Source organism: Hylobates moloch, unplaced genomic scaffold (assembly GCF_009828535.3).
Source record: "Hylobates moloch isolate HMO894 unplaced genomic scaffold, HMol_V3 SCAFFOLD_11, whole genome shotgun sequence".
Lineage (NCBI taxonomy): Eukaryota > Metazoa > Chordata > Mammalia > Primates > Hylobatidae > Hylobates > Hylobates moloch.
In genome coordinates this window covers 93631619-93658799 of record NW_026652286.1, presented here as the reverse complement: position 1 = coordinate 93658799, position 27181 = coordinate 93631619, and the positions used below count along the sequence as shown (strand labels likewise).

Here is a 27181-nt window from a genome sequence, read left to right as displayed (position 1 = left end):
AACTCCCAAAGAAGAACTACATGCTCCCTCCTCTGGGCTGCCACACCTCACACTAATAGACGCAGATCTCTTCAATTCATATTCTGCTGGACCACATCCTCCTAGTCCTTGTATCTCCCACCACACAGCAGGCACTTAATAGATGTTTGCTGAATCAGTGTAGTTGAGGTAGCATTTTCCATACGTAAACTGCTTAATCGTAGCTGCCTAATCATTTTATAATCCTATAACTTGGGCCAAGGAACTTCAAGCTGTCAGCCACAGTTTCCACAATGCAAAAAATAAGTCTTCAGTCAATGCCTCCTGAATCCCCTTGTGATTCTGTTTTTTCTCCTTCTGAACATACCTCCATCTTCCAACAACCATGTGCAGAGAACAGGTACAGGAGGGTTAGCAGCTTTGGAAAACACAGTTTTGGATCAATAGCATCTCTGTAAGAAACTGCTGTGCCCATGTACGCCCAGGAGACATCTGTTCTGCCAGACCTGCCACCTCTCAGGGTTTGCATTGGGTAGGGTGGTACCTTGGCAGCTCAGACTGACACACAAGGAGCTTTCACTCCATCACTCTTTTTTCTAGTTGCACTAAAAACATATTTATTCATCAAAGTATACTATATTATGCAGAGTGGCTCTCCTAAAAGGCTCAATAAAGCTGAAATATGTGGATACTCTTAATAATTTTACAATAAACTACACTTTGGAATCAATTGCTCTGGCACTAGAAAGTTGTCTGGCTGATGGATTGTAACTTCTGGCCGTGTGTGTGTGTGTGTGTGTGTGTAGAAGTGTGCAAGGGATGTGTGTGTATATGTTCGTGTGTGCCTGTTGCATTTTCCGTGAAGAACTAAAAGGCTTAAGCATCCTGGGAATTACAGTTCAACTAGGTGAGAGGCCAACTGAAATGTTTCTGATAACAGCTGTAGAGTTTTGGAAAGCTAGAGGCAGTAAATCAGGAAACTGAGGTCTAAGGATGGAAATACTTGACAGGTGAGTGAGAAAAAAGAGAGGAAACGAAATAATATTTACTAACAACCCTCAGGATTAGAAACTTCCCATGGTCTTCACAAAATAATGTTATGAGATAGGCTTGATTATCTCCATTTTACAAGAGGGAAAACTGACAGGCCAACACGTTAAGTAACTTGCCACATGTACATCTAATATATGGCAGGGCCCAGATAGGAACCCAAGTTCTCTCTGATCTGAGGCCCTGGCAGCTTCCATTAAACCCTATCTCTATCCTCAGTGTCAACACAGCAATCAGGCTCACCCAACCTCATATGCCAAGCCATTGGGACAGAGAACAGGACTAGATCACTTCATAATGGCCTTTATAACCTGAAGGAGAGGTTTGTTTTAAAGGCCCTTCAGTTCTGGCTCTATGAGTCAGCTGCCAGGTGTTGGCCCGAAGACACCACATGATCAAGGCTGACCAGGACACGGTGCGACCAGTGAAGGAAACAGTCCCAGGTGACAGAGAGACCACTTGGCACAATCAGCCTGACTGTCCTTGCACTCTTCTGCCCTCCCCTGCCTCAGTGATCATTCTTGGTGCCAACCCTGGGCCTCAGGTTTTGACATCACTCTCACTTAGCAGCACCCCTGAAATTGTGTCTCTTGGATCCTGAACTAAACCACCTTGCATGGTCCTGCACAACCTTGACTTCAAATCTGTCCAGCTCAGAATGGGAGGAAGGGTATTCCAGATGGAGTAGTTGTCATGTAGGCTAAGCAAGTACCAGGGGGTCCTGGGGAATAGGGAATAGGGCCCAGCTCTCCCCGGCTGAAACGCAGATAGGTTCCTTTGTGTCTGAGGCTTAGTTGAGATGAACTGAATTCCTGTGGGATGTAAAGAGATGAGTTATCTTACTTGGCCAGCCCTTCTACCCCAAGAACTCCAGATGTTATGGGATACTCCATTCACTCATACAATATTTATTGAGTGCCTACTATGCAGGAGGCCACTGGATCTACGGTGATGAATAAGACTGATTTGATCTTGCTTTTATGAAGCTCAAAGTCTGGTGGAAAGGTTAGCATAGAAAAACGGATTCCCACTTCAGATGAATGCTACAAAAACCAGAACACAGGGTGCTGGGAGAGTGTGTGACAGCAGACTCAACCTTGTGGGGTATCAGGGGAGACTTCCTCGGGGAAGTGACATTTAAGTAAGTCCTGAAAGATGAGTAGCATCAACTCGCCAAAGCAAGGAGTGAAAGAGTGGGGCAGTGTGCATTCTCACTTCCTCCTGGAATCAATTACTTTTTCCCTCTCTGTCTGCCCTGGGTCCCCTTTCTGTAATAATTTTAGCAATTTCAAGTTACTTATGGCTAATCTCTTTGATAAACCTTTGCAAAAATAAACATAGGCTCAGGTCTACTGACAATAAAATGAACCCAGGGGAGGAAAATTGGCTGCATATATCCATTCTGCCAAAACAAGATAGAGACTGGGGCATGGAGGGGTTATTTCTGCAGGGCTCACACGGACCTGACTATAGTTTGGGAATCTGAGGAGCTGTTGGGTGAACAGAAACTGCTTCCACGAGTCACACGAACTCCCCAACCTGATGGGGCATTCTCCCCTCACTCCAGGGAACATACCCAACTCCAAGTCATTGTGAACTGAAATGCCCCAAACCACATATAGGATGAAACAGGTCCAAGGCTGAAAAGGCCCTTAGAGATCACCTAATACAACCTCACAATTTTTCAGATAAAAAACTGAAGCCCAGCAAGGTAAAATAGTTCACCCAGATACAGGCAGTAGAGTGAAGAGGGTCTCAACTTGCTCATCTCTAAAATAGGGATAAAACTGTGTCTCCTGCTAGAGTTGTTGTGAGGTTTAAATGGGAAAATAACTGTGAAACACTTATTAGCACTTACTCACAGAAAGTATTCAATAAATATCAACTATTGATATTGCCATACACCCAGCTAGTTAGTAGCAGGACTGGAACTTGAAGACATAGCTGCTTCACTGCTAGTCCAGGGCCTTGCCCTCTATAATAATGAGGCCTCCTGCTGATGTACTCCTTCTCCCTGTCTTTTAACACGGCATACCCAGCTCTCAGCCCCTTCTCTCTAGATTCCCCAAAAGAAAAACTCTGGGTGCCCACTGCCTCTGTTGACACCCCACAAATAGCATTCTACCCTCCAGCACAGTGGTGGTGCTGAGAGCAGGGAGCCCTGGCCCTGCGTGGGGCATGGCAATGAAATGGTGGTGATGGAGTCCAGCTAGTCACACCACCTGCAATGCCGTAGCAGCTCAGTGGTCAGCAGACCACACAGCCTCCTGCTTCCAGTGCACAATTATTTCCCATCTTTCATTGGCAGTCCCTGACTTTTGACCCTTACCCTTAAATCTCAACACTTCTCTCTGCTGAGATGGCAGCTCCTGCCATAGGCACACGGCCCACCTATGCTCTCTGATAATAGATTAGGGTGCTTTTATCTTTTCTATTAGGCAGTGACTGCCTATGTCTCTGGGTTCATTAGTAGCTGGATAATCCCTCCAGATTTATTAGCTCAAATTGAGCTTCCTCCTTCATCTCTTCTCTTACTGCATCAACCACCCCTGCTGTCTCAACGGTAGACTGGTTGCCCAGAGGCCCTTAATTCTTTATGTCTTTTATTCAAACTTCCATCAGTCTTGCACAACAAAGGTTTCCCCCAACCAAACCCAGAGGCCGACTGGAAGACAGAGACTCCCTTGCAGAGTAAAGAGCAGAATAAGCGCAGTGCATCTATAACTGCCCTATGCATGCCCTCCTCAGGCAAGAGAACACGGGGAGCTGACATCCTTATAACTAAGTGCTGATCTCCACTTTTAGGATCAGTTGTCCTCTAAAAAGACAAGCCAGGGCTTGGGATGCTAGTTGCTTTTTTAGTATACATGAAATAGATGTGTGATGATGACTGATAATTTAATAATGTGGCAGAGATTGCTTTGTGATCATTAAACCCATTTCCTCTTCTCCCTGGGCACATGGCTAGACTACCTTTCCCAGCTTCCCTTACAAGTGAGTGTGGCCATGTGATGAATTCTAGCCAATGGAATTGTTAGCTGAAATAATACATGTCATTTCCAGGCCTGACCCATAAACCCTCCCATGTATGATCCCTGTTGTTTTCCTAACACTGGTCTCTAAGAGGACACATTTATAAACTAGAAGAAGATTGGGCCCTTGAATAACCTTATGGAACGCTGCTCACCAGAAACACCCTTTTGGAACTTCAATTGAGTAAGAAATTTACTTCCACTGTGTGAAACGATGAGATCTGGGGGTTCATCTGTTACAGCAGCTAGCATTACCTACCAGGTACATTGTTGTCAGTAGCTAATTTTTAAATCTTACCAAGATTTTTAAAAGATGGGTATTATTATTATTCACATTTTACATATGAGGACAGAGAACCTCCAAAGGTCCCAGCTCATAAGCTCCTGAACTGGGGATTTTTACCACTTCTGACTGAGTGTAAGGATGCGATTTTTATTCATCAGCTACTTTCTCTCATTATAAAGCTTCTTAATCACCAGGACTCTCAACTTCAGTCATGTGGTCTTGCTTCTTCCAATCTGCACACTTCAAATAGAAATAAAAAACACATCTGACTACTTCACACCCATCGAGATGGCTATTATTTTTAAAAATGAAAAATAACAAGTATTGTCAAGGTTGCAGAGAAACCGGGACCTTTGTACATTGCTGATAGGAACAAAAAATGGTGCGGTCATTCTGGAAAATGTTTGGTGGCTTCTCAATAAATAAACGGATAATTACCACATGACCCAGCAATTCCACTCTTAGGCATATACACGAAAGGACTGAAAGCAGGGACTTGAACAGACATTTGCACACCCATGTTCATGCCAGAATTATTCACAATAGCCGAAAGGTGGAGGCAACCCAAGTGTCCATCGATGAACGAATGGATACACAAAATCTGGTGTGTGTGTGTCTACATACACGTAGTATATTATTCGGCCTTAAAAAGGCAGGCAATTCTGACATATGAATGAACCCTAAAGACATGAATCTAAGTAAACGAAGCCAAACACAAAAGGACAAATATTATATGATTCCACTTACATGAAATACCTAGAGTAGTCATATCCATACAGAGAGAAATTAGAATGGTGGTTGCCAGAGGCTGGGTGGAAAAAGGAATGGGGAGTTTGTGTTTAATGGGTACAGAGTTTCACTCTGAAAAGGTGAAAGATGTTCTGGAGGTGGATGGTATTGATGGTTGCATAACAATGTGGATGTACTTCATGCCACTGAAAAGTGTACTTAAATATGGTCACAATGGCAAATGTTATGTCATATATATTTCACCACAATAATACAAAGCTTAAAAAAAAGAAATGCAATTTCTGACACATGAATGAACCTAGAAAACATTATGCTGAGTGAAATAAACTAGACACAGAAGATAAATGCTATATAATTCCACTTCTATGAGGCACCTAGCTAGAATAGGCAAATTCATTGAGAAGAAAATAACATGGAGGTTACCACAGGCCACGGGGAGGGGGAATGGGGAGCTATTGCTTAATGGGTACAGAGTTTCTGTTTGGCTTGATGAAGTTTTAGAAATATATAGTGGTGATGGTTGTACAACACTAAGAATATAATTAACGCCATTAAACTGCAAACAAAGGCAGGCAGGCAGATTGATTTCTGGATGAGGGGCAGAAACTAGTTCTCTGTGTTGGCATGCTTTTGTGACTCTGCACAGTAATTTTATTTCTCTTAATTTGCTCCTTAATCGGTCCACTTCACTTTGGCCCGGACTCTTGACCCCTTGCCTCAGTCTACCTGCCAGGACTCTTACTTCCTCATAGTTGCTCTCTGCGTGTCTGACCTCTGGCCAAGTGCTGTCAATTTACCTGTCAAGTTCTCATGATTTGGACCTCATAAACTGACCCTCTGCCCCAGGGCTCCCACCTTAACCAGGTGCCATTGCCGTCTGTTGATCAGAGATTTGCTCTGCGGGGAATGATTCCTGACCCACTAGAACCAGAAGCAGGGGCACGATGCTGTTTCACTGATCAAGTCTCTAACATCAGTTCCGACCACCCAGATCTCATTTTGAAATAGATAATATAAATAAAAGGCCCAGATGTCAGCTCACTCTTTCCTCTGACTGTGTGCCTTCATCTCCATACTTCCTGTCACTGACTTCCTCCTCTGTTCTGGAGAGGGGCTGTCCCTGTCTGCTGCTCTCTCCCCTCCTGCAGAAGTGTCTCTCTCAATTGCCTGACACCTCACTGTCACCCTGTCACTGAGCCCAGCTTCCCCTGCACCAGAGACCTGGCCCTTCCCTGGACTTGCCCAGCTTCTTCCAGCTCCGCCTGTGATGGCTATGTGACCCCCTAGCAGCCTCCGCTCTCTCTGGCTCAGTTCCTCTTATTGCATCAGTCACCTCTGTCACCCAAGGCTCAGGGTTAGAACACTCACTCTTCTGCTGGCCAGACCCTGACAGAGAGAGAAACTGTGTTTCTATAGGGTCAAATGAACTGATGGTTTATAAGTTCGATTCGTGATGGATAATTTTGTCCCAATTCTTGTGATGGGTAATCAACTGACAGAATCCACAGCAGTCAACCTAATTCATTTATTACAGATGCCCTAAATCAATCACTTCTCTTTATGCCTGGATGGGAGTGAGGTATGGGCATTTGATCAATTACTCAGTAATTACCAACACAAATAAACTCTATAATGGTTGGTTCAGTCACACACAATAACCGTACTACCCAGTCCTATATTTCTTATCTGGAAACAAATAAAATGGCATTTTAGGAGTCACTTTCGCAGGCCATGCATGGCTGTGGAGCAAAATAAGAATCTTCCATTCATTTTAGCCCATGGGAGGCATAAGCTGGACTTCTTAAAATAACAACTTCTCCTAAATAAACTCGTATTGGGAGTCCGTTGCTATGTGTACATTATCTCCCGAGGCATGTACTATTAGTGTCTACTTACAGAAGAAGTTCCTGGGGCTCAGAAAGGTTAAGTAACCCGCACAGGATCACACAGCCAGTAGCTAGTCAAACAAAAGTTTTGAGTCATGAGTACCTAATGCCAAGGTCCATCCATGCCTTTCCCATTCACCATGCTTGTTCTCTAAAAGCTGATCTGAGGACCTACTGCATCACTGTAGCAGAATTCAGAGTGATGAGACATGGTGGAGATCCCCAAGGGATTCAGAGAAAGGAGAAATAAGGATGAAAACCCAGTTGGCATCTGTACTGGGAAGAAGGGACTGGAGAATGCAGAAGACAACTCATTACCCTCTGGATGAAGCCCCTCCCTCTATGGCCCAAAACACCAACTGGGCCAGATGCAGTGGCTCACACCTGTAATCCCAGCCCTTTTGACGGCCAAGGCAGGCAGATCACCTGAGGTCAGGAGTTTGAGAGCAGCCTAGCCAATGTTGTGAAATCCTGTCTCTACTAAAAATACAAAAATTAGCCAGGCATGGTGGCGTGTGCCTGTAATCCCAGCTACTTGGGAGGCGGAGGCAGGAGAATGGCTTGAACCCGGGAGGCAGAGGTTGGAGTGAATCAAGATGGTGCCACTGCACTTCAGCCTGGGTGACAGAGCTAGATTCTGTCTCGAAAAAAGCAAAAACAAAACACACACACACAAAAACAAAATAAAAAACAAACAAACAAAAAAAACACCAACTGCAACTGGGCAGAAAGAGTGGTCCTAAAAACAGTTTCTTTACTCCTATTAGAGGTTTGTCCCTTTTAGAAAGCCAACACACTCATGAGAAGCTTCTAGAATATTCTCTCACTGGCAGATTTTTGCAATGGCTCTGCTGTCGCTTTCTTGACTATTATTCAACCAGCATCACTTATACAGTTACTTTTCATCATGGTTTCCTCTCGCAAACTTACAAATTGTTAATTCCATGAGTCCTGTTAATTCCCAAAGCTCATCTCATCCATGCCCACCCAAAAAGGAGAAAAGCTCTTTGAAAACTGAAAGCATCATAGAGCTATATATTTTTCTAAATATAATGCCTTAGAAACATATAGCACTTTGCTAATTAAAATAAATTTTTACTTACAGAATTTCAGTCAATCCTCATAATAACCTTGTAAGGTTTTATGTTCCCATTTTTAAAATGAGAAAACTGGGCTTCAGAGAGTCACTGCAACTCAACCAAAGGCTCACAGTGAGCATAAGCCTGAGTCAGGACTTGACTCTGGGCCTCCTGACTTCACAGGCCAGTCCTTTTTCCACTAGATAATATCATCACCATCATTCTTATGATTTCTATGAATGGGAAATTGTGGTACACTGTGGAGGATGCTGTCTTAAAAACCTCTAAGCCAAGCAACTCCACCTCATTCTGGTTACTGTCCTGGGAACTCATATTCCAAATGAATGGCTTCCTTCCATCTGCTAAATCACCCAAGTGACACCTCGTTGCCCAGTTCTTTCCTCCTCTACTCATGTTGCCGGCCTAATTTAGGGAGCCTCTCTGGCAGGCTGGCACTGGCCTGCCGTTTCCCTCTCCTCCTTCTATTTCCCAGGCTCCCAAAATGGAACACAACTGTACTTTAATCTCTCTTTGCTCCTCTGCCAACTTGCCCAGGCTCCCCCAGATGCCTCCGTACTTTAATCAAATGCTTTCGCTTTGCTCTGGGAGTAGTCTAATCCTTTTCTCCCTTTTTATATATTAATGCTCTAATTTATAGCAGCAGTGTTACGTTAAAAAAAAAAAGGAAACAAAGAAGTTCATCTGTTTTATGTTTTGAGGGGCATGAGGGGGATTCTGGGGTGCTGGTAATGCTCTATTTCTGGAGCTGTGTGCTGCTTACACAGGTGTGCTTACTTGGAAAAAGTTTTCTTAAGCTGCGCGCATATAATATGCGTGGTTTTCATCTACATGCACGCTAGACTTCAATGAAGACGCCCAACAATGGGGCAGGTATTTTGATGGTGGTGGCGAACTAGGCACTTCTACTCAAGTTCAAGCAAAGGCTGAATGACTTCCTGACAAGCCTGTTGTGGGAGTCCCTATACCAGAAGAAAGGTCACACTGAATTCCTCTAAGGTCTGTTTCAATTCTGAGAACAAATGCCTGTCGGATGCTACAGGGTTAACAATCCCACAGCAGCCCCCGGAAAGGACTGTTCATAGACACCGACAGCTGGAAAATAACAAGGATCTCAGAGTCCAAGCCTGTCTCTCTGGGCTGTTATCTCCTAAACCTCACAGGACTTTTTAGGACACCTGATCCCTAAGTCCATGTAGAGACTGGACTGCAGGCCAGTAACTGGACCTACTGAGGAGGCTCATCCATCACACTACAGCCCAGAATTCGCTTTATGTAGCTAGCGGCATTTGAGTGGAGGCATTAGGTTCCCCAAATCCTCATTCTCCTGTGGCTCAGAATTGTTGGGATGAGAATTTCCAGGATGCCCTGCCTCTCTGGTTGGCTTCTGCTACTCTGCTTCTATCTCCCGTACTCATCATCTCCTGGGCTTTGTCCCCATAATCCACCAATCCTGACCACTGACAACACTCTCTTCCAAGGAGGTGAGCTGTGAGAACATCTTACCAGATTAGTGAAGATGTATGTGTAGTAGGCTGACACCATCCCAAGTTCGGCTGCCTGCAAGGCGAAGAGAAGGAGATTAGAGAAGAAAACAAAAACTCACTTGACGCAAATGAGCAGTAGGGGTTCCAAGTGTCTGCCATTTGTCTGGCCCACTGCCCCTTGGCACCAGGCAGAACAGAACATCTTGACTAGTTCTTATGTTGCCCTTGATCTTAGAGGATGGAGCACAGAAATTCTGGTCTCGAGAGCGGGGTCTCTCCACCTCCACCTGGCCCCCTACCCCTGCAGTGGCATGCATAGTAGCTGGTGTTCTTGTACACAACATACTCCCATGGCTATAGCCAGATATTACTGAAACCAAAATGACTTTTAGGGAAACGAAGCAAATAATAAAAAAGACTACAATAATGATCTCCACAGCTATTAACAATAACAACGGCTAACACTAACTCACTGTTTAGTATGTGTTGGGCACTCTCAAGCATTCTACACGGGATAACTCTATGAGGTTGGCGCTATTATTCCTCCCCAACCCCATTTTACAGCTGAGGAAACTGACACGATGAAAGGCTAAGTGACTTGTACAAGATCACACGTCTCATTAATGGAAAAGATAAAAGCAAATCCAGACAGCCTAACTTCAGTGCTTTTATCCAAACTATACTCCCGCTTCAGGACTGTTACACTGATGGAACCACAAACACAACTCTCTTTGGGGCCCTGGCATAGATAAGAGAGTCCGCAGGTTGTAGCAATGCAAATGAACTCCACTCTGTCAGAGTGCAGGGCAGACTCATAAGGGTATTCTTGAATCTGCAGTGACGTTGGAAACAAGTGACTCATTTGCAAACTTGGGTCTTTTATTCGTAGTAAGGAATCAGTTGCCTGTGACATGCCTCACCCTTGATCACAGCGCATCAGTGTGGCATCACTCCACAGTTGAGAACTGTTACATCAGAAGAGTCTCCCTTTTGTCTGATCTTTGTACCCGTCATAAATACCCCTAGCCAACCTTCCCTGTCATTATGCCTGGCTCTGAGTGTGACAGGTGCTATAGAAACTGACATGTAGATCAGGTAAATAATGAGCCCCATTCTCTCTGGGGCCCTCATCCCTCCTGACAGTTGGCTAGATTTTCATAATGTATCGTGCAGCCCTGGGCCACTGGGAGACCGTTTTGTCACGACTACTGAGGTGGATGGAGGAGAAACCAGACCAAGGATGATTACATTTTTCCTCTTACATAGTGTTCATCTCCCGAGGAACTCAAATAATTTTGCGAGCTTCTTTTTTTGTTTGTTTTCTCTTTGAGTCAGAGTCTCGCTCTGTCACCCAGGCTGGAGTGCATTGGCACGATCACGGCTCACTGCAACCTCCGCCTCCTGGGTCCAAGCGATTCTCCTGCCTCAGGCTGCCAGGTAGCTGAAATTACAAGCACCCACCATCACACCTGGCTAATTTTTGTATTTTTAGTGGAGACGGGATTTTGCCATATTGGCCAGGCTGGTCTTGAACTCTTGACCTCAAGTGATCTGCCTGCCTCAGCCTCCCAAAGTGCTGGGATTACAGGCGTGAGCCACCGTGCCCGGCCATTCTTATAGGAACCCTTGCAGGCTCCCTGAGGAGCAGGTTGGGGGTAACTCTATCACGGTTGTTCCAATGGGAAGCTGGAGGGTAAAGGCTCAGTGACTGGGGCAGGAGTCTCAGGGCACGAGGGAGCTCAAAGCCTCTTTGGTGAGGCTCCTTCTTCCTCCAGGCCAAGCTATATTTCCTCCTCCACTTTCAAGAGGATGATGTGGCAAGATGACCAACCCATCCTACGCCCCACTGCACACACACAATCACACCGTCCAAGTAACAGTGCTGCTGCGTCTCACCCCTGCCTAGACGGATGCGACCCACTGAGTGAGCCCGCTGCTTACAGTGACGGGCTGGGGGCAGAGGGCCCGGGAGGGGACACAGTCGGGAGCTAAAACCCGTTTTGTGAAATCTGCTGTCCTAGAGATAAAAGACAAGAGATCCTTGGTTTTTAAGGCCTGATTTCTGGGTAAACATGGAGTTCATTGCTGGAACAGCCGCTCAATAAAATCAGGGATTACTCTGCAAATCCTCCTGAAATCGAGACGGCAGAGTGCTGCCAAGCTCCAGGGGCTGGGCTCCCACGTGTACACCAAGTCTCCCCGAGGCCCCATGTGCTCTCTGCCCACTCTGCTTCCCATCCTTGCTGAGGCCCTGAGAGGCCCTGTTGTGCCCTCCTGGAGGGAGGAGTACGGAGCCCCAGGGAAGCATGAGGACAGAGGCCAGGCCTGATGGAATGCCTGCCTGCCTGGGCCACTGGGAAGGCAAACAGGAAAAGGGAACAGGCTTTCCTGAAGCCTTGCTGCTCATTGATCAGTGCGGCTCCAATGTCACAGGAGTTGGGACTGACAGGTGGGCTCAGGAAAGACAGCCCTGAGGCATGGAGCAGAACCGTTTGCTAATAATGATCACTACACTACAGGCAGAGCTTCCTTCAAAAGCATGGCCACACACACACACACACACACACACACACACACACACACACACACCTACAAAGCATTTTTAATTAACATACCCAGTATTGGCAAGGGTGCTATAAGACACCTATATGCTGCTGGCGAAAGTGTAAACTGTTACAGCCTTTCTAAAACGCAATCTGGCAAATCATATCAGCATCCTTAAAAGCATGCATACCTTTTAACTCAGTAATTCCACTTCTAGAAATGTATGCTGAGGAAATATTCATGAACGTGTATAAAGATTTATGTACAAAGATGTGCATCTCAGCATTATTTATTGTAGCAAAAGATCTGAAACAACCTGTGTCTCCAACAATAAAGTGACGGTTAAATAAATTATGGGACATCTGTATGATAGGAAATGATGTGGCCATTAAAATATTTGTAGAAAAATGTTTAATGACATGGGGAAAATGCATGGCATAGAATTAAGCGTGGACAAAAAGCGCTTACAGAAAAGTTTGTGCAGTATGACAATAATTTGGGGGAAAAACGTGTCTGTAAAGCAGAAAAAAACAGACATCAAAATTTAACAGTGGTTAAATAGCTCTGGGTGATAGGACTGCGAATAATTTTTAGTTTCTTCTATGTGCTTTCTGTTCTATACGTTCCAAAATTTCAACAATGAACTAGTAATGCTGTTCGAATAAAAAAAACAATAGCGCAACATCAGATGCTGGGAGGCGTGGAGGGCATGAGGCTGGCCCCCAGAGGCTTCTACCTGGGGGCTGTTCAGGCAGGCTCCAGCTACCACAGGGGGACCTGTGTATTCTGAGCTACCCTCCACAAGGGTGCTGGAGCGACATCTATCTACTAAGCTGAAGCTCTCACTCTGCTCCCAGCCTTCCCTAAAGAGGGCCCCTCTCCTCCCATGAAACTTGGTGGAGCTTTTCTACCCTTAATGACTTCACTGATCATGTCTCCAAGCATAAGAGAAGACAGAGGAAAAGGAAGAAAAGAGAAAAATGCTGTGTTTCCGTGTGTGCGTGTCAGAGAGAAAGAGAGAGAAAGAAAGAGAGAGACAGAATGTGAGTTGGGTATACGCACACAGACAGACACGGCTTTGGAGCTCTGGAAGATTACTATAGCAACGGGCTGAAGGGACAGCCCTTAGTACTGAGAGAACTCATTCAAATCTCTTATTAACTCTGAGTCAAAAACGAGCTGGGGAGGGGCAGCTGGGAGGGAGGGAGGCAAGGAGGGGAGACAATCATCTGAGTGTCTGCGGGCTCCTCACAGCTTGGCAGAGGTTAACGAGGAGCCTCGCTCCCCCAATGGAAGATGGCAGGTTGTGCTTAAATGTGCAATTAAAATGGCATTAGAGGAGGCCAGTGCGCCTGGCGAGGTTGGGGGAGCCACCAAGGAGCCTGGAAACGGGGCCCGTTCTCTCCGAGGTTCATACCCAGCCCAGCCACCAGCCCAGGAACTGGCGTCAGGCGACTCCGATGCTACCCAGCTATTTCCAGCAGTTTGTCCTGTGTGGGGCGCCTAAGCTCCTGACTTCTCTCTCTCGGATCAGCCTCACTGAGTTCTGGTTTCCAGTGCGCATGTTCTGACTCAGGGGCCGGCACTGCCCCTCCGACTCCAGGAGCTTAGGAGACACTACCTGATTTGCAGATAAGAGAGGGCTTTGCAGGCTCGGCCCTGCTCCACTCAGGACTGGGCCTTGGACGCATCTGTTCATCTCCCAGAGTCTCAGTTTCTTCATCTGTAGGGGAGGACATTATACCTACCTCACATCATTGCTGAGAGCTCTATGCTGGGAGATCGACTACACAGAAGCGCTGTGTAAACTGTTGTGCACCGTGTCAGGATTAAAGACAGAGCTGGCATTCAGCAGTACACACTGGTGTGACGGTCCTATTGTTAAACTACGGAAACATTTCTATACCATTTGGCAAACAGCCTCTGCCCAAGCCCCTTGGGTGCCCCACCCTAGCCCCTCCCAGGAACCTGCAGACCTCTCCACAGAGCCCTTAGCAGGGTCTAAGTTTGGCAGCATCTAGGTGTCTTCGTTGCCTACTGCCCTGCTGCCCCAGTGCTGAAAACGACATCACCCTCACCCTGCTTTCTTCTTTCAGTTTTCGGGAACTTCTTATTGAAAACGGAAGCACAGAGAGAGGTTTGTCAGAGTTCAGGTCCAGCCTGGGGCTCTGTCAGCCTCAGCTCAGGAGGACCCTCAAGGCAAGGAGGGGGGAGGGTGGAGCTCAGCAGGGGAGGGGAGAGAGGGAGGCTCCCACCTTCAGGAGGATGGTGTGGGACATGGAGGCGTTGGCGTGGATGATGATGGTGGCGGTCTTGTCGTCCCGGATCTCCTTGAGGAGCGGGGTGGGGTCCCGGGTGTCATCCAGCATGCGGACAGACAGCGTGTCCTTGGAGATAAGGAATTGCCGGAGCAGCTTCTCTAGGTTTAAAAGGCCTGGAGGGGAGAAAGGATGAAGCCCCTGAGGGTCCACAGAGCTGCCTCTAGAGACACCTGGGCAGAAGCAGGAAGGCACGGAGATGTGGGCTGGAAGTGGGGTGGGGGCGGGGGTCTGGCCCCATTGCCAGCATTAAGGAGCCAGATCATAACCTGAGCAGGTTTCTCAGCCTCTTTGGGCTTCAATGATCCCATCTAAAATAAAAGAACACTTCTGAGTCCATCACCTCCCCTGACTCCCTCGAGAATGTTCTTTTAAGGTAGAGACGGAAGCTCCCTTGGGTGGAATAAGAGAATCCCCCTCCCCACCACCCTCAAAAGCCGGACAGGATGCACAGAGACCAAGACCTGGGTTCAGAGACCTCCAGGCCTGAGTCTGCTTCCCTAATTCATGGACTTCTCCATGTGGCCAGTTGTCTTGGCCTCAGTTTCCTCAACTGAGAAGTTAGAATTATCACAGCAGCCAGCACTCAGGTCCAAGGCAAGGATTACAAGAGGCCACGTGTGAAGGGCTCAGGCCGGAGCCTCGGACACGGTAAACCCTCATAAATGTTTCACTGGGCTCTGTAAGAGCCTTTGCTTTCATTTTGGAGGTGGAGGAGCAATTCCCTTAAGATCCCAAGGCCCAGAAAACAGATCTAGCAAAACGCTTTGAACTCCTCAGAGCCTCGTGGCTGCATTAAGACAAAGCATTATGATGATCATAAGAGAACAGGCTTTGAACTGCACTCCAGCAGGCAAGAATCTGGGCCCAGAACAAAACAGAAAAAAGGGACTGTGCACCAAGGACCTACCCCTGCCCTCCCTCACTCCCTCCTCTCCCCACCCACCAGCTATTTGATGCCTAGGGCCCTGGTGGGAGGAGGCGTTCCAGAATGATGTCACTGAGACAAGAGGGTCTTAATTCTGCCTTGTCTTTGGAAAGGCATGCCAGCCAGGAGAGGGTATGTGTGTATGGGGTGGGGGCGGGGAATGTGGGGGGTGGAGGTGATGTGGGGGTGCAGGAGGCAGAGTGTGGTCTCAATTCCCATGGAAAAAGACATCACGTAGGCGTTTGCTCCCAAAAGCAATGATAAGGGCAACATTTATCAAATGCTTATTGTGTTCCAGTTAATGTGCTAAACATTTTACATGGCTTATCTCATATAAGTCCTCACAACAATCTCATAAAGTATTATAATCCCCGGCACAGAGGAGAATCGGAGGTAGGAAGGACGAGCAACTGGCCTCACACACTGGGATGGTGAGGGAAGGGTTGGCTTTCTAACCAGTCCAAGGCCCCGTGCTGCTGGTTTCTGTACTGGCTGATGGGATATTCAATTCGGGGATGGCTTGACTACAACCCCGGAAGACACTTTCCTGCATAGGTTACCCACCGCCCAGGCCAAAAGGAGGAAGAGCCTCCCATCCACCTCCTCGCGTTGCAGATTGGTGACATGACTTGCTCAGCACACAGAGACACGGGGACACAGCTGGGACCAGAATTCTGATCTCCGTTTTCTGATTTCCATCCAACCCTCTTCCCATGAGACCAGGCTGCCTCTGAGGACAAACTCAGCTGGAGGCAGTGGGCACAGTGCCTGGGAAGGCCCAGAGACACGTGTCTCAGGGCTTAGGGGAGGGAATCTCTTGCTGGGTGTGTGTCTGTGCTTTTTTTTTTGTTTTTTCACAGGAAGGAGAAGGTAGTGGAGTTGGAGCCCAGGGAACTGGCCTGATAGAGACAGGAGCTCTAGGAAGGTGCTGCCAACCCCAGTATTCCTATCGCATGTTTTGAGAAGGCTTTCTAGGGAGCTGGAGGCTGTGGCAGGTTGGGGAGAAGCCCTGGGAAGGCCTGTTATTTATAAAGATGCTTCAGAAACAGCCCAGCTGTGCAAACCACAGCACTGGCCGTTCCTCTCTTCCCTGACAGGGTTTCAATGGAGACTTGTAAAGACTCTCTGCCACCGCCATCTGTGCCCCTCACAGCCCCTCGCCACCGACCCCCACAACAGTGGCACTGATGTTGCCGGGTTACCCCCTGCCGATCCTGATCCCAAAGCTCTGGATTCAAGCTCAGGGTCAGCCCTCCTTGGCTATGTGACCTTGAGAAGTTGTCTAACCTCTTCAAGGCTCCATTCTTCATCTGTAGAATGGGCAAAGGAGGATGCGAACTCACTGTGATCACATGAGAAAGGCCGCCGGGAAGTGGGATGTACGGTCTCCATGTTACTCCCATATTTACCCATCCCCAGAAGTGCTCCAAGGGCAGGCATGGCGAGGCAGATGAAGAGTCAGGCAAGGACATGTCTGTTCAACCAACACTCTCTGGCATGTCCTGAGTGCCAGGCACTGTGCAGACAGGACACCAGGCAGAGAAGACGGGTCACATACAGTCCCTGCCCTCAAGAGTTTAGGGTCCCGGCACTCGCAGCTAAGTTGATGATGAAGTTCAAATCACATCCCCGTTTTGTTTGGCAACCTGAATTTAATCTTTTTTTTTAGGGGGCAGCCTCATTTTGTCCTTTATGTAAAATGGAGAGAGTATTTACTGCCGCTTCCTTAGAGATGATGTGAAAAGCTAACTCCTACCTGGACGAAGGTCTGGGTGCCTGATCCAAAAGACACTCTTAACAAGGAGGTGGAGGGAGGCCACAGAGCTGGTGCATCTGGAGTCTCAGCTATCTCCTGGGCAGGCTGTGGGTGAGGGTGCCCCACAGCTGGAGAGGTGAACAAGCAAGGGGTGGCAAAGGCAACACCCCCAGGTCCTAGAATGGAGCATGAAGACTGGGAAAGAGGCCAAATCCCCTGGGATTCTTCAGACAGGCAATGAAATTCAGTGGGACGAGACAGGGAAGGCTGGGGGATGACAGCAGGATTATGCACAGCATGGTGATGCCTGGTAGAAGCCGCCGGGGATGCTTTATTCCTTTACAAATGGCAGGTGCACGAAACTCCCAGGGAAAGAGAGCCCCCCCTCCAGATGTTAGATAAACTGGGGACCTGTTCCAATCAATTCCCAGCCTGCTACCCCTTGGAGAGTTCTGCTGTCCTTTAAACAAAGAACAGCATCATTCCCCATCCCATATAACATGCTCTGTGTGCTGAGACGCAGGGCGGGGACAGGAGAGAGGAGGAGGTGGTGAGTCCTCTGGCAGGTCCACATCCCGCCCGGAATTGCCTATCAATCAGTTGTTCCGTTTCCCAAACTGGACACGCCTGGCTCTGCACAAAGAACCCAGTCTGGGGACATGAGTGCTAACCCCAGCACTGGCAGGCAGGTTACTGTGGCAAAGGCCCCACCCCTCTGTGCCTCAGTTTCCTTTTCTGTGGAATAAGGAGAGTGACTACATTACAGGGTCATTAAGAGGATGGCAACTACAAGGGGCTTAACAAACCTTGTTTCCCACTCACCCCCAACTGCCCTTTACCCTATCTCCTCCCTGAAACCTTCTCTCCATTCTCCAGCCTCCACCCTCTTCTCACATCTCCCACCTCTTACAGGATTATCCAACCCGCCAAAGATAGCCTTGGTTTTAAACCATAGAAAGTATTTGAGAGCACGTATATGCGTAAGTATGTATATGTGCATAGATGTGTGTGTATATATTTGTAATATACAGTATGTGCATAAATGATTTCAGTGTTAGGTAGGTAGGGAGCCCATTTAAGACTTCCCTGCACATCCCCAGTGCAGGCAGGGTGCATGGTGCTTGCTGGATTGGACTGATGTAGAGACTGTGGGGGAAGAAAGTAACTACATCCTAACAGGTCAGGGGAGCAGCAGTGCCAGGCAGGAACCGTCGCCATGTCACTTGAGGAGCAGCTGACTCGGGTGCCTGGCCGGAGGGAGAGAAGGAAGGGCTGTCACGAGGCAGGCTAGCTCTTGGCAGCCTCAAGGACTAAACCCGGGAGTCATGAGGGAGTGGAAGTCACAGGGAGACAGACTCCAGCTCAATGTAAGGAATAACCCTTCCTTTATGATGCAGTGGGCTGCCCATGAGGTAATGAGTTCCCCATCACTGGAGGTAGTCAAGGAAAGACTGAAGCCCCTCTTGAGGATCACTGTAGAGAGAATTAAACCAGTGGATGGAAAGTCGAACTAGAAAAACACTGATGTCTTTCCAGCCCAGAGATCCTCTAATTTTATGAATCAGAAGAGGATACTTTTTAATTCTAGGCAGTGGAAGAAATTTACAGTAGGAAAAGTGTGGTTTAGTTACATTGAGAGTATTAAGAGTTTTCAGGGCAGTTTGGCATTTTCAAATTGTCATTCTCCTCACCTTTATCTGCTTAAAGGAACTAAGGGATTCACCAAAGGCAGCTGCCATCACAGGGGTTAAAAGCTGCTCTTTCCCACACCCCATCCACTTCCAGCCCCACCCTCCTCTCCTTCCGGACCACGGCCCAGCAGCAGCCTGCCTGCCTGCCAAGTCTAAGGCTGAGAGGGGCCTAGGGAACCTATTAGCCTTGCTCAGGATTCAGCAGGACGGATCGATGAGAGAGTCGGCAGGCAGGCTGTTCTGGGAGGAGGAAGCGAGGCTGGCTTCTGGAACTGGAAGGCAGGGGCCGAGAGGGGTGGGAGGAGGATGTCGAGGCAGGGAAAGGCACAGCCAGGGGTGGACACGGCCGCAGGACAAGGACACCAAGACCTAAGTGATGGGTCTGCAGGGGACACAGGGGACCCTTGTATCAAAAAATATTATAAAAATAAACACTGCTTTCAACCAGCTTCCTTCCCTCTCTACTGGCTAGAGTAGTGCCTTGGTCCTGGACCAGCACTTTTTAACCTTGTGGGAAGCAGTTCATATATTGATCTTGGCGGATTGTGGTGAGGGTTTAATGAGATAGTACGAATTCAAGATGGCACATAGTGTCCTAAACCTAAACTTTCCCCTTCCCCCTGCCAGGTGCCCATGCCTCAGGGTGTGTGGTTGTCGGACCTGTTCCATGGAGCGAACCCTCACCAGAGGGACAAGATGAGGGTCCAAGGTGTCCCCGGGTGGGGAAGGGGCACAGAACAAGTTCAAGTTCTGGAATGATGTATTTTACCTGCATCCCAAATTTGTCCCATCCCACACCTAAGCTTTGCTCCAGGAACAGGCAGGGAAGACCAGCAGGGCAAGAGGAGGGGGAGAGAGGAGACTTCTTGCCCACAGGTGGACCATAGGTGGCCATGTCTGGCCATCGAGGCTGTCCCTTCTACAATGGCAAGAATGGGCATCAGAAGACCCCGGCCTCCGTGTTCCCATCAGCCTCCTGATTTCAGGATGTGTTTCCAGCTTGGGCCTCAGCTACTGGGGCCTGGTAGACATCCCTGCTCTGAGAATAACCTTCGGTGTTTCCTAAATTCCTTCACATGCACAGCTGATTTCATCCTCATGACTGCCCTGGGAGGTGGGTATTATTATCCCTGAGTCAAGATAGAATTGCTGGGGCGGGAGAGATTCAGTGACTGAGATCATAGGGTCAGAGGTCCCGGGACAGGCCAGGATCCAAACCCAGGTTATCTGATTCCACATTCTGGTCTCTGATACATGGGATGGTCTCGGTCCTCCCGTACTATAAGAAAGATGGTCCCTCACTTCTCTGTCTTTTTTAGGAAAGCTGGGAGAGAAGGTAGCAGGAATCACGTGACCTTGAAGATGGAGATAATCTCTCTTTTCTTCTGCATATAATGAGAATGTTGATAAAGCCCACCTTATACGGTTATCATGAGTTACACGGTTTAAATAAGAGAATCTAAAATTTAAATGAGACAACATAAAAACCCTTAGCATGGTGTTGGGCACGTAGTAAGTGCTCTGTAATGGGAGGACTGTGACCTTCCTGGTATCAGCACAGAGCTGCATGGTTAATTTTGTATCATTATGAGCAAAAGGCCTCCCACAGGGCCTCCTGGGGACAGCACAGGGAAGGCCCACTACCATCCTGACTACTCTTCCAGGGCCCTGGGTATCACTGCCTACTCCCCATCCTCCACCCCCACTGCCACAACCAGAGCTGCAGTAATAAAATAACAGTAATTAAATGTGGTATCGTGTTCCGGGCCCAGTTATTTTCCCATCCAATTACCTCAATAGACATTATTATCGCCTTGTTACACGGGAGGAAACTAAGGCTCAGAGAGGCAGATTGACCTGCTCCACGTCACACAGCTCCCAGGTGGTGGTGCAGCTTGGCTGACTCCGGTATCCTGCCGTTCTCTTTGGCAGCACATGCTCCCCAAGCGCAGGGACTGCCTCGAGATCCAAGTCTGCTCCTCTCCAGTAGCCTGGGCCACGTTTGGTGAACACAGGCTGGTAGGAGGACAGAGCCCAGCCTCAGCTGACTCTTGCTCCCGGGTCTGGCTTTGCCTCATTTGAAAGAGATCAGAGCAAGGGAGGAAAGGAAAACTCATGTGTGCCGAGTATTTCCTCGGTGTGGACGCTGTGTTATTCACTCTCCAGGTGTCATTCTCTTTAATCCCCTCAGCCATCCCGGGAACGAGGTTTCACTGCCTCCATTTTATACATGAGACAACAGAGGTAGAGGGTAAAGTCACTTTTCCAAGATCTCACAAGTAGAAAATAAGTAGCAGAAGATGTGGGGACACAGGCCATGTAACCACAAAAAGGACATTAAAATAGTCAGAAAGAGGCCAGGCGCGGTGGTTCACACCTGTAACCCCAGTACTTTGGGAGACTGAGGTGGGCAGATCACCTGAGGTGAGGAGTTTGAGACCAGCCTGGCCAACATGGTGAAACCCTGTCTCTACTAAAAATACAAAAAGTTAGCCGAGCATGGTGGCTCACATCTGTAATCCCAGCTACTCGGGAGGCTGAGGCAAAAGAATCGCTTGAACCCAGGAGGCAGAGGTTGCAGTGAGCAGAGATAGCACCATTGCACTTCAGCCTGGGCAACAGAGCGAGACTCTGTCTCAAAAACAAACAAACAAAAACAAACAAACAAAAAAACTCAGAAAGAAATACAAAAGCAAGCATTAACAAAATAATAAAATAAGGCCAGGCACTGTGGCTCACAGCTGTAATCCCAGCACTTTGGGAGGCCAAGGCAGGCGGATCACCTGAGGTCAGGGGTTCGAGACCAGCCTGGCCAACATGGTGAAACCTGTCTCTACAAAAAAATTAAAAAATTAGCCAGGCATAGCGATGAATGCCTATAATCCCAGCTACTTGGGAGACTGAGGCAGAAGAATCACTTGAACCCAAGAGATGAAGGTTGCAGTGAGCTGAGATTGCACCACCGCACTCCAGCCTGGCCAACAGAGTGAGACCCTGTCAAAAAAAAAAAAAAGAAAAAAAGAAGGAAAAAAAATAAGATTTGAGCCATGTAGGAAGATAGCAGGGAAATACACAGCATGTTATACCTGTGGCTCCGGGCCCAGCCTGAGGTCAACAGGTAGATCCGCGGCAGGGCTGGGTGATCTGACCAACAGGCCCTGGGCACCCACAGTGGTGAACTCCAACTCTCCTTGGAAGCCCCCCAGTAGCCAACTCCCTCAGGCTCTGTGAGCTCTGACCAGGAGGGCCACGCCTGGGCTGCTCACCACATCTCCTCCCCCAGCCTCATCAGAAACAGGCACTTGCAAATGTTCTTTTTTTCCCATTAAAGAAAAATAATGTAATATACAATATCTCTCTACTTGGTCCAAAACCTGCTTATTAAAAATCTCCTTTTGGGAAGGAAGAGAGTAAGTGGCATGATTCTCCATGGAATTACCTCTGTTATGCCTAATTTTGATGGCTGGAAAATAGAATTAGATTCTGCTCCTAATTCTCCTCACAGTGTCTCTCGGCCCTGCATTAATAAGGAAGATGGAAGAGTGTCTCCTTCAGAGCTCTGAGCTGCATTTCCCTTCGCTCCCTCATTTTCTCATACCTTGATTAGATTTTTAATCCTCTTTGCCCTTGAACTTCTGCTCTGCTCCACCTTCCCTGCTCTGGCCCTGGAGGGTGGGGACTGCAGTCCCTCAGCAGCCTCAGCAGGTGAGTTCCAGCAGACCTGTGTTGTGTGCCTGCCAAGTCCGCTGGGACGTGGGCTGGCTCCTACTGCACCTGGACAGGCACATCTGCTCCAGAACCTTGTCTGTGCTTAGCTGTCCTGAACCCCTGCTCGAGGGAACAAGGGCAGGTGTTGTTCAGAGAGATCTCTGCCCTTCCCTGAACACCGCACCTGCCAGGCAGAGCCCACCCTCGAACCACTGCTCTGGGGCTGTTTGTGCAGACCATGATGGTGGAAGGGGGTCACAGAGAGGGAAGAGCCAGCTTGAGGATCAGAGGACTAAGATAAAGTCTTAGCTTTGCCATGTACCAGCTGTGCGACCTGGCGTTCCTTAATGCCTCCAAGACTCTCTTTTCTCAGCTCTGGAATGACTGGGGAGGAGGGAGGTAAAATGGAGAAATGTTAAGTGAAAGTGCTTTGCCATCTGCACGGAACTGTTTGAATGTCAAGGAATGTCATAATTCTAATGGGAAGAGCCCTGGGCTGGGAGGCAACAGTATTAGCATAGTGCTTAGTGTGTAGTAGATGCTTAGCAAACATCTGAGCAATCTGTTTCCCAAAGCCCAGTAAGAGCTGAAGCAGAGGAAACAAGTCTCAGCCTAAAAGCAAGCCAGACTGTGACTAGACACAAAAAGAACTTCCTGTCAGGTTGGTGAGATATTGTACCAGCATTGAGGAAGACTGCAGGACAATCTTTGCCTGGAGACATCTGCGGGTGCCCTCTGTCTCTTAATAACCCCGCCGCGTACACAGGGTACACCAGTTCAGTCTTGCCAAAATGGGCGTGTGGCAGTCAGTTCTAGGGGAGAATCCTTGAGCTTGTTACACCGTTCGATGGTCCAAGGGCGCCACAGGAGGAAAACCACCCAGTGGAATGCAGAGCTTCCCACTGTGTTCCTTGAAGTGGGAACATCCTTCAGGCTGTAAGATCAGCATTCTTTTTTGGCTCATGGTCAAACTTATTTGAAAGAAAATGAAGCAAATACCTGTTTTGGCCACAGGACAACTGAGCGTGTCCATGCTAATGTGTATCGTCCACTTCCTCCACTAGGAGGAAATAGAATGAAGGGTTATCCAAACATTATTTTTTTTTGCCATAAAACTCCTGGTCCACAAAACTTGTATCATCAAAGCCGAGCTGTCCTGTAGAACTTTCCGCAATGATGGGGATGTTCCACACTTGTGCTGTCCAACACAGCAGCCACCAGCCATGTGGCTACTGACCACTTGAAATGTAACGAGACTGAGGAAATGGATTTCTAAGTTTATTTAATTTTAATCAATTCATATGTACACTTAAATACCCATACGTGGCTTGTGGCTACTGCATTGGTCAACACAGATATAGAGGAAACTCATTTGATAAATACAGGTGTAATGACGGTGCACTGGACTGTGATCCAGAGAATCTGGATTCAAATCCAAGCTCTGCCGCTTACTAATTATGAGACTCTAGCCAAACCAAGATACCTTCTGGGCCTCCCTTTCTTCTTCTCTAGCTGAGGGGGTTAGAATCTATGTTCACTGATCTCTTGCCAAGCCCCCTTCATGGAAGCCCTGCTGGAGAACTCCAGGGTACCTCAATTCTCATTTTACTGTCTTTCTTTTTTTTTTTTTTTTGAGACAGGGTTTCACTGCTGTCACCCAGGTTGGAGTGCAGTGGCATGATCTCGGCTCACTGCAACCTCCACCTCCAGGGTTCAAGTGATTCTCGTTTCTCAGCCTCCTGAGTAGCTGGGATTACAGGTGCGCACCACCACGCCTGTCTAATTTTTACATTTTCAGTAGAGATGGGGTTTCTACCACATTGGCCAGACTGGTCTCAAACTCCTGATGTCAAGTGATCTTCCCACCTTAGCCTCCCAAAGTGTTGGGATTACAGGTGTGAGCCACTGCACCCATTTTACTGTGTTAATTGCTTCATGACCATCGACCCTGCTTAGTTTTCCATCAAGTCTGCTTCATGTTTGAGAACAGAGGCTGCGTGTTGCTCTCTTATGTCATACATAGAGCGTAAGGGTGCCCAGCACCCAGGAGATGCTGGAAGACGCCTGTTGACTGCCTGAGTGATGGACTGGAGTGCTCTTGAATGCACCCCACTTGCTGGTGCCACTCAGGGTCTGCCTGTTGAACAAGGCTTTGAGTTCAACTGTCTTTCTCAAGTCTGAGGGTCCCCAGCTCCTTGGGTCTAATTCCAGTTCCCAACTCCTCTGCCCTTTTCATAGACCCAAAGCCAGTTGTTCCACAAGGGCACACCCAAGATGAGAACTGCCTCTCCTCAGAAGACACTCCTCAGAGAGTGACCTTCAAGGGCTCGCAGATGACACAGGACCAAGTCTGTGTTCCTCGCCTGCTAAAAGGATCTCTGCTCCCTTCCCCAGCCTCTCTTTCCATCTTTATCCAGCATGGACTCTAGGCTCCAACCCACTTCCCCTAGGCACAGCATCAGGATCCCTGCCTCCCTCTCTTGCTCCTCATCTGGCATGTCCTATCTCTTTTCCCTCCTTTTCTAAATCATTTTTATCCTTTGAGATCCAGCTGAAGTCCTGCCCACATCCCAAAGCCTATCTAGCACCCTGTACTCAGGGACCCTCTCCTCGACTGGCCACATTACACATTTGACACTTAGTATAAAGCACTCTGGGCCTTCTAAGATCAGTGGCAAGGGCCCTACTTTCTCTGCATCCACTGCAGGGCTCTGGAAGAGCTTTTGACTTGAAGTGAGGAGGCCTGTATTTGAGTTTGGGCCCTGGTGCTTAAGTTGTGTGGCCTTGGGCAAGTCATTTCACCTCCTAGAGTCTCAACTTGCTCAACTTTGAAATGGGAAGATCCAACACCTCCAAACCCACTGGGTGGTCACAGCAGAGTTGGAACTCAGTTCCTTGATTTCTTGGGTAGCACAGAGTAAATATTCAATAAATCTGTATTGGATAAATGCATGCCAGGCACGAGGTCTGGGAAAGTAGGTGGTTCTGACTCTTAATAGAGAGATGGCTTTTGTATTTGGAGACTGTGGGGATTCCAGGATGCAGGAAGGACTTGAGAAGGCAGAGCAGTTCTGAGAAGCCATAGAAAGGAGCCCTAATAAAGATGAAATCGCTCTGCAGTGCAACCCATAAAAACCCCCAGGTAAGCCCTGGACAGGTGAGCTGTGCAGGACACAGGTGCCTGGGGCTCAGACACTGGGCTCCAGCTGTAGCCAGTGGCCAGCACCTGTTTGACCACATGTGGGTGCACAGCTGCCACTGGGAGCACACAGATGCACAGATTTTCTGGAAGGTGCTGGCTTAAATTAGCTAAATCTCATAAACACTAAATTCATGTCACAAATTGACTGTCATAGAAAACACATTTCCAAAACCTGCATTTGCTAAAAAACGCTTTATCAGGAATTGACCTTGTTCCATCAGCAAAACCTGCTCTCCAGGGGAAGTTCTTCAACCCATCAAGTGCATCCATCAAATGCATCCAATCTTATATGTTCCCTCTCTCTCTTTTTGTATCTCCTTAATAATGAAGCTGAGAATGTGGGAATTGAGTTTGCAGATGCAAAAAAGCTTGGCGGTTGGCCAGTCTCCTTGTAACCTAGTTCCCCTCTGTTCCACTCATGCCCAGGGAGTCCTGGCAAAGAGTACTCCTGGATGGACTCCCTCCCCATCTCTTTCTCTCTCTCACTCTTTTTCTCTTTCTCTCTTACACACACACACACACACACACACACACACACGGACACATGAGCATGGGAATGCCCAAACCCACTGGTTATCAGCCCTGTGGATCTAAAGGAAGCTTTCCCTTCCTGGAGGGTCTCCAGCCAGGGGCACAGGGAATCAGGCCAAAATCAACAAGACTGGACTGTCGGGGGCGGAGCCAGCCTGGGGAAACTTACATTCTGCTTTGGCACAGATGAGGCAGGCGGTGGTGCAGTTGAAGAAGTTCAGGATCCCAGCTACAGCCACGCTGATGTCGGTGTTGCTGGGGTGGAGGTTCAGGGTTGTGAATCTCTGGAACTGTAACTTGATGAACTCCTCTGGGGCCACTTTGAAGTGAGGGACCTGGCAAGAGGAGCAAAAATGGACAGCAGGGAGGATCCACGTGGGTGAAAAGGAAGAAAGAGGGATGAGTGAGCCGAGGCTGCGGAGAATGGGTTCTTTTATGTAACACCTTCGCCAGACACCAATGGGAGAAGGAGCTCCCAGGGCACCCACTCCGTGGGAGGAAGACGAGAGATGACATCCCTGACGACGCTTCAAAGAAGCAGCCCCAGGAAAGAAAACTATTTGTCCAGAGACCCGGATGAACGTACCGTGGGTCTGCAAGCTGGGGTCTGTGGTCCTGAGAAGGCAAAAGAATCGATCTTTATTCTCAGAGGAACTGCCTGCAGCTGACAGAGAGACAGTTGGCTCTTGAAAGCATAATCCTTAGAATATTTTATTTGTAGTTAATACATCAGAGCAGAGATGGCAGAAAGAGAACAATCACTACCCTGGGACTAAGAGAAGAGTCTCATCAGCCCAGCCCAGCCAACAGGTGTAGAGTAACCAGCTCCCAACAAACTTCAGTGGGGAATGCCCAGGGAGAGGAAGTGGGGCGGTGATAGGCTCCCGCACAGACACACATGCACACACAAAGGAAGGAAGCCCTGTAGGCGGAGAA

General features: G+C 48.1%; 1 protein-coding gene across 3 annotated transcripts in view; it reads right to left on the bottom strand.

The window, feature by feature from the left end:
• Window positions 1-27181, bottom strand: part of GRIK4 (glutamate ionotropic receptor kainate type subunit 4) — a 483112-nt gene that overhangs the window by 141408 nt on the left and 314523 nt on the right. For all 3 annotated transcript variants that reach the window (XM_032167730.2, XM_058446675.1, XM_058446676.1), the window contains exons 6-8: window positions 26415-26580; window positions 14367-14545; window positions 9587-9640 (exon numbers count right to left, since the gene is read on the bottom strand). In XM_032167730.2, the coding sequence (XP_032023621.1) occupies window positions 9587-9640; window positions 14367-14545; window positions 26415-26580 (399 nt within the window). The remainder of the gene's footprint in view (window positions 1-9586; window positions 9641-14366; window positions 14546-26414; window positions 26581-27181) is intronic.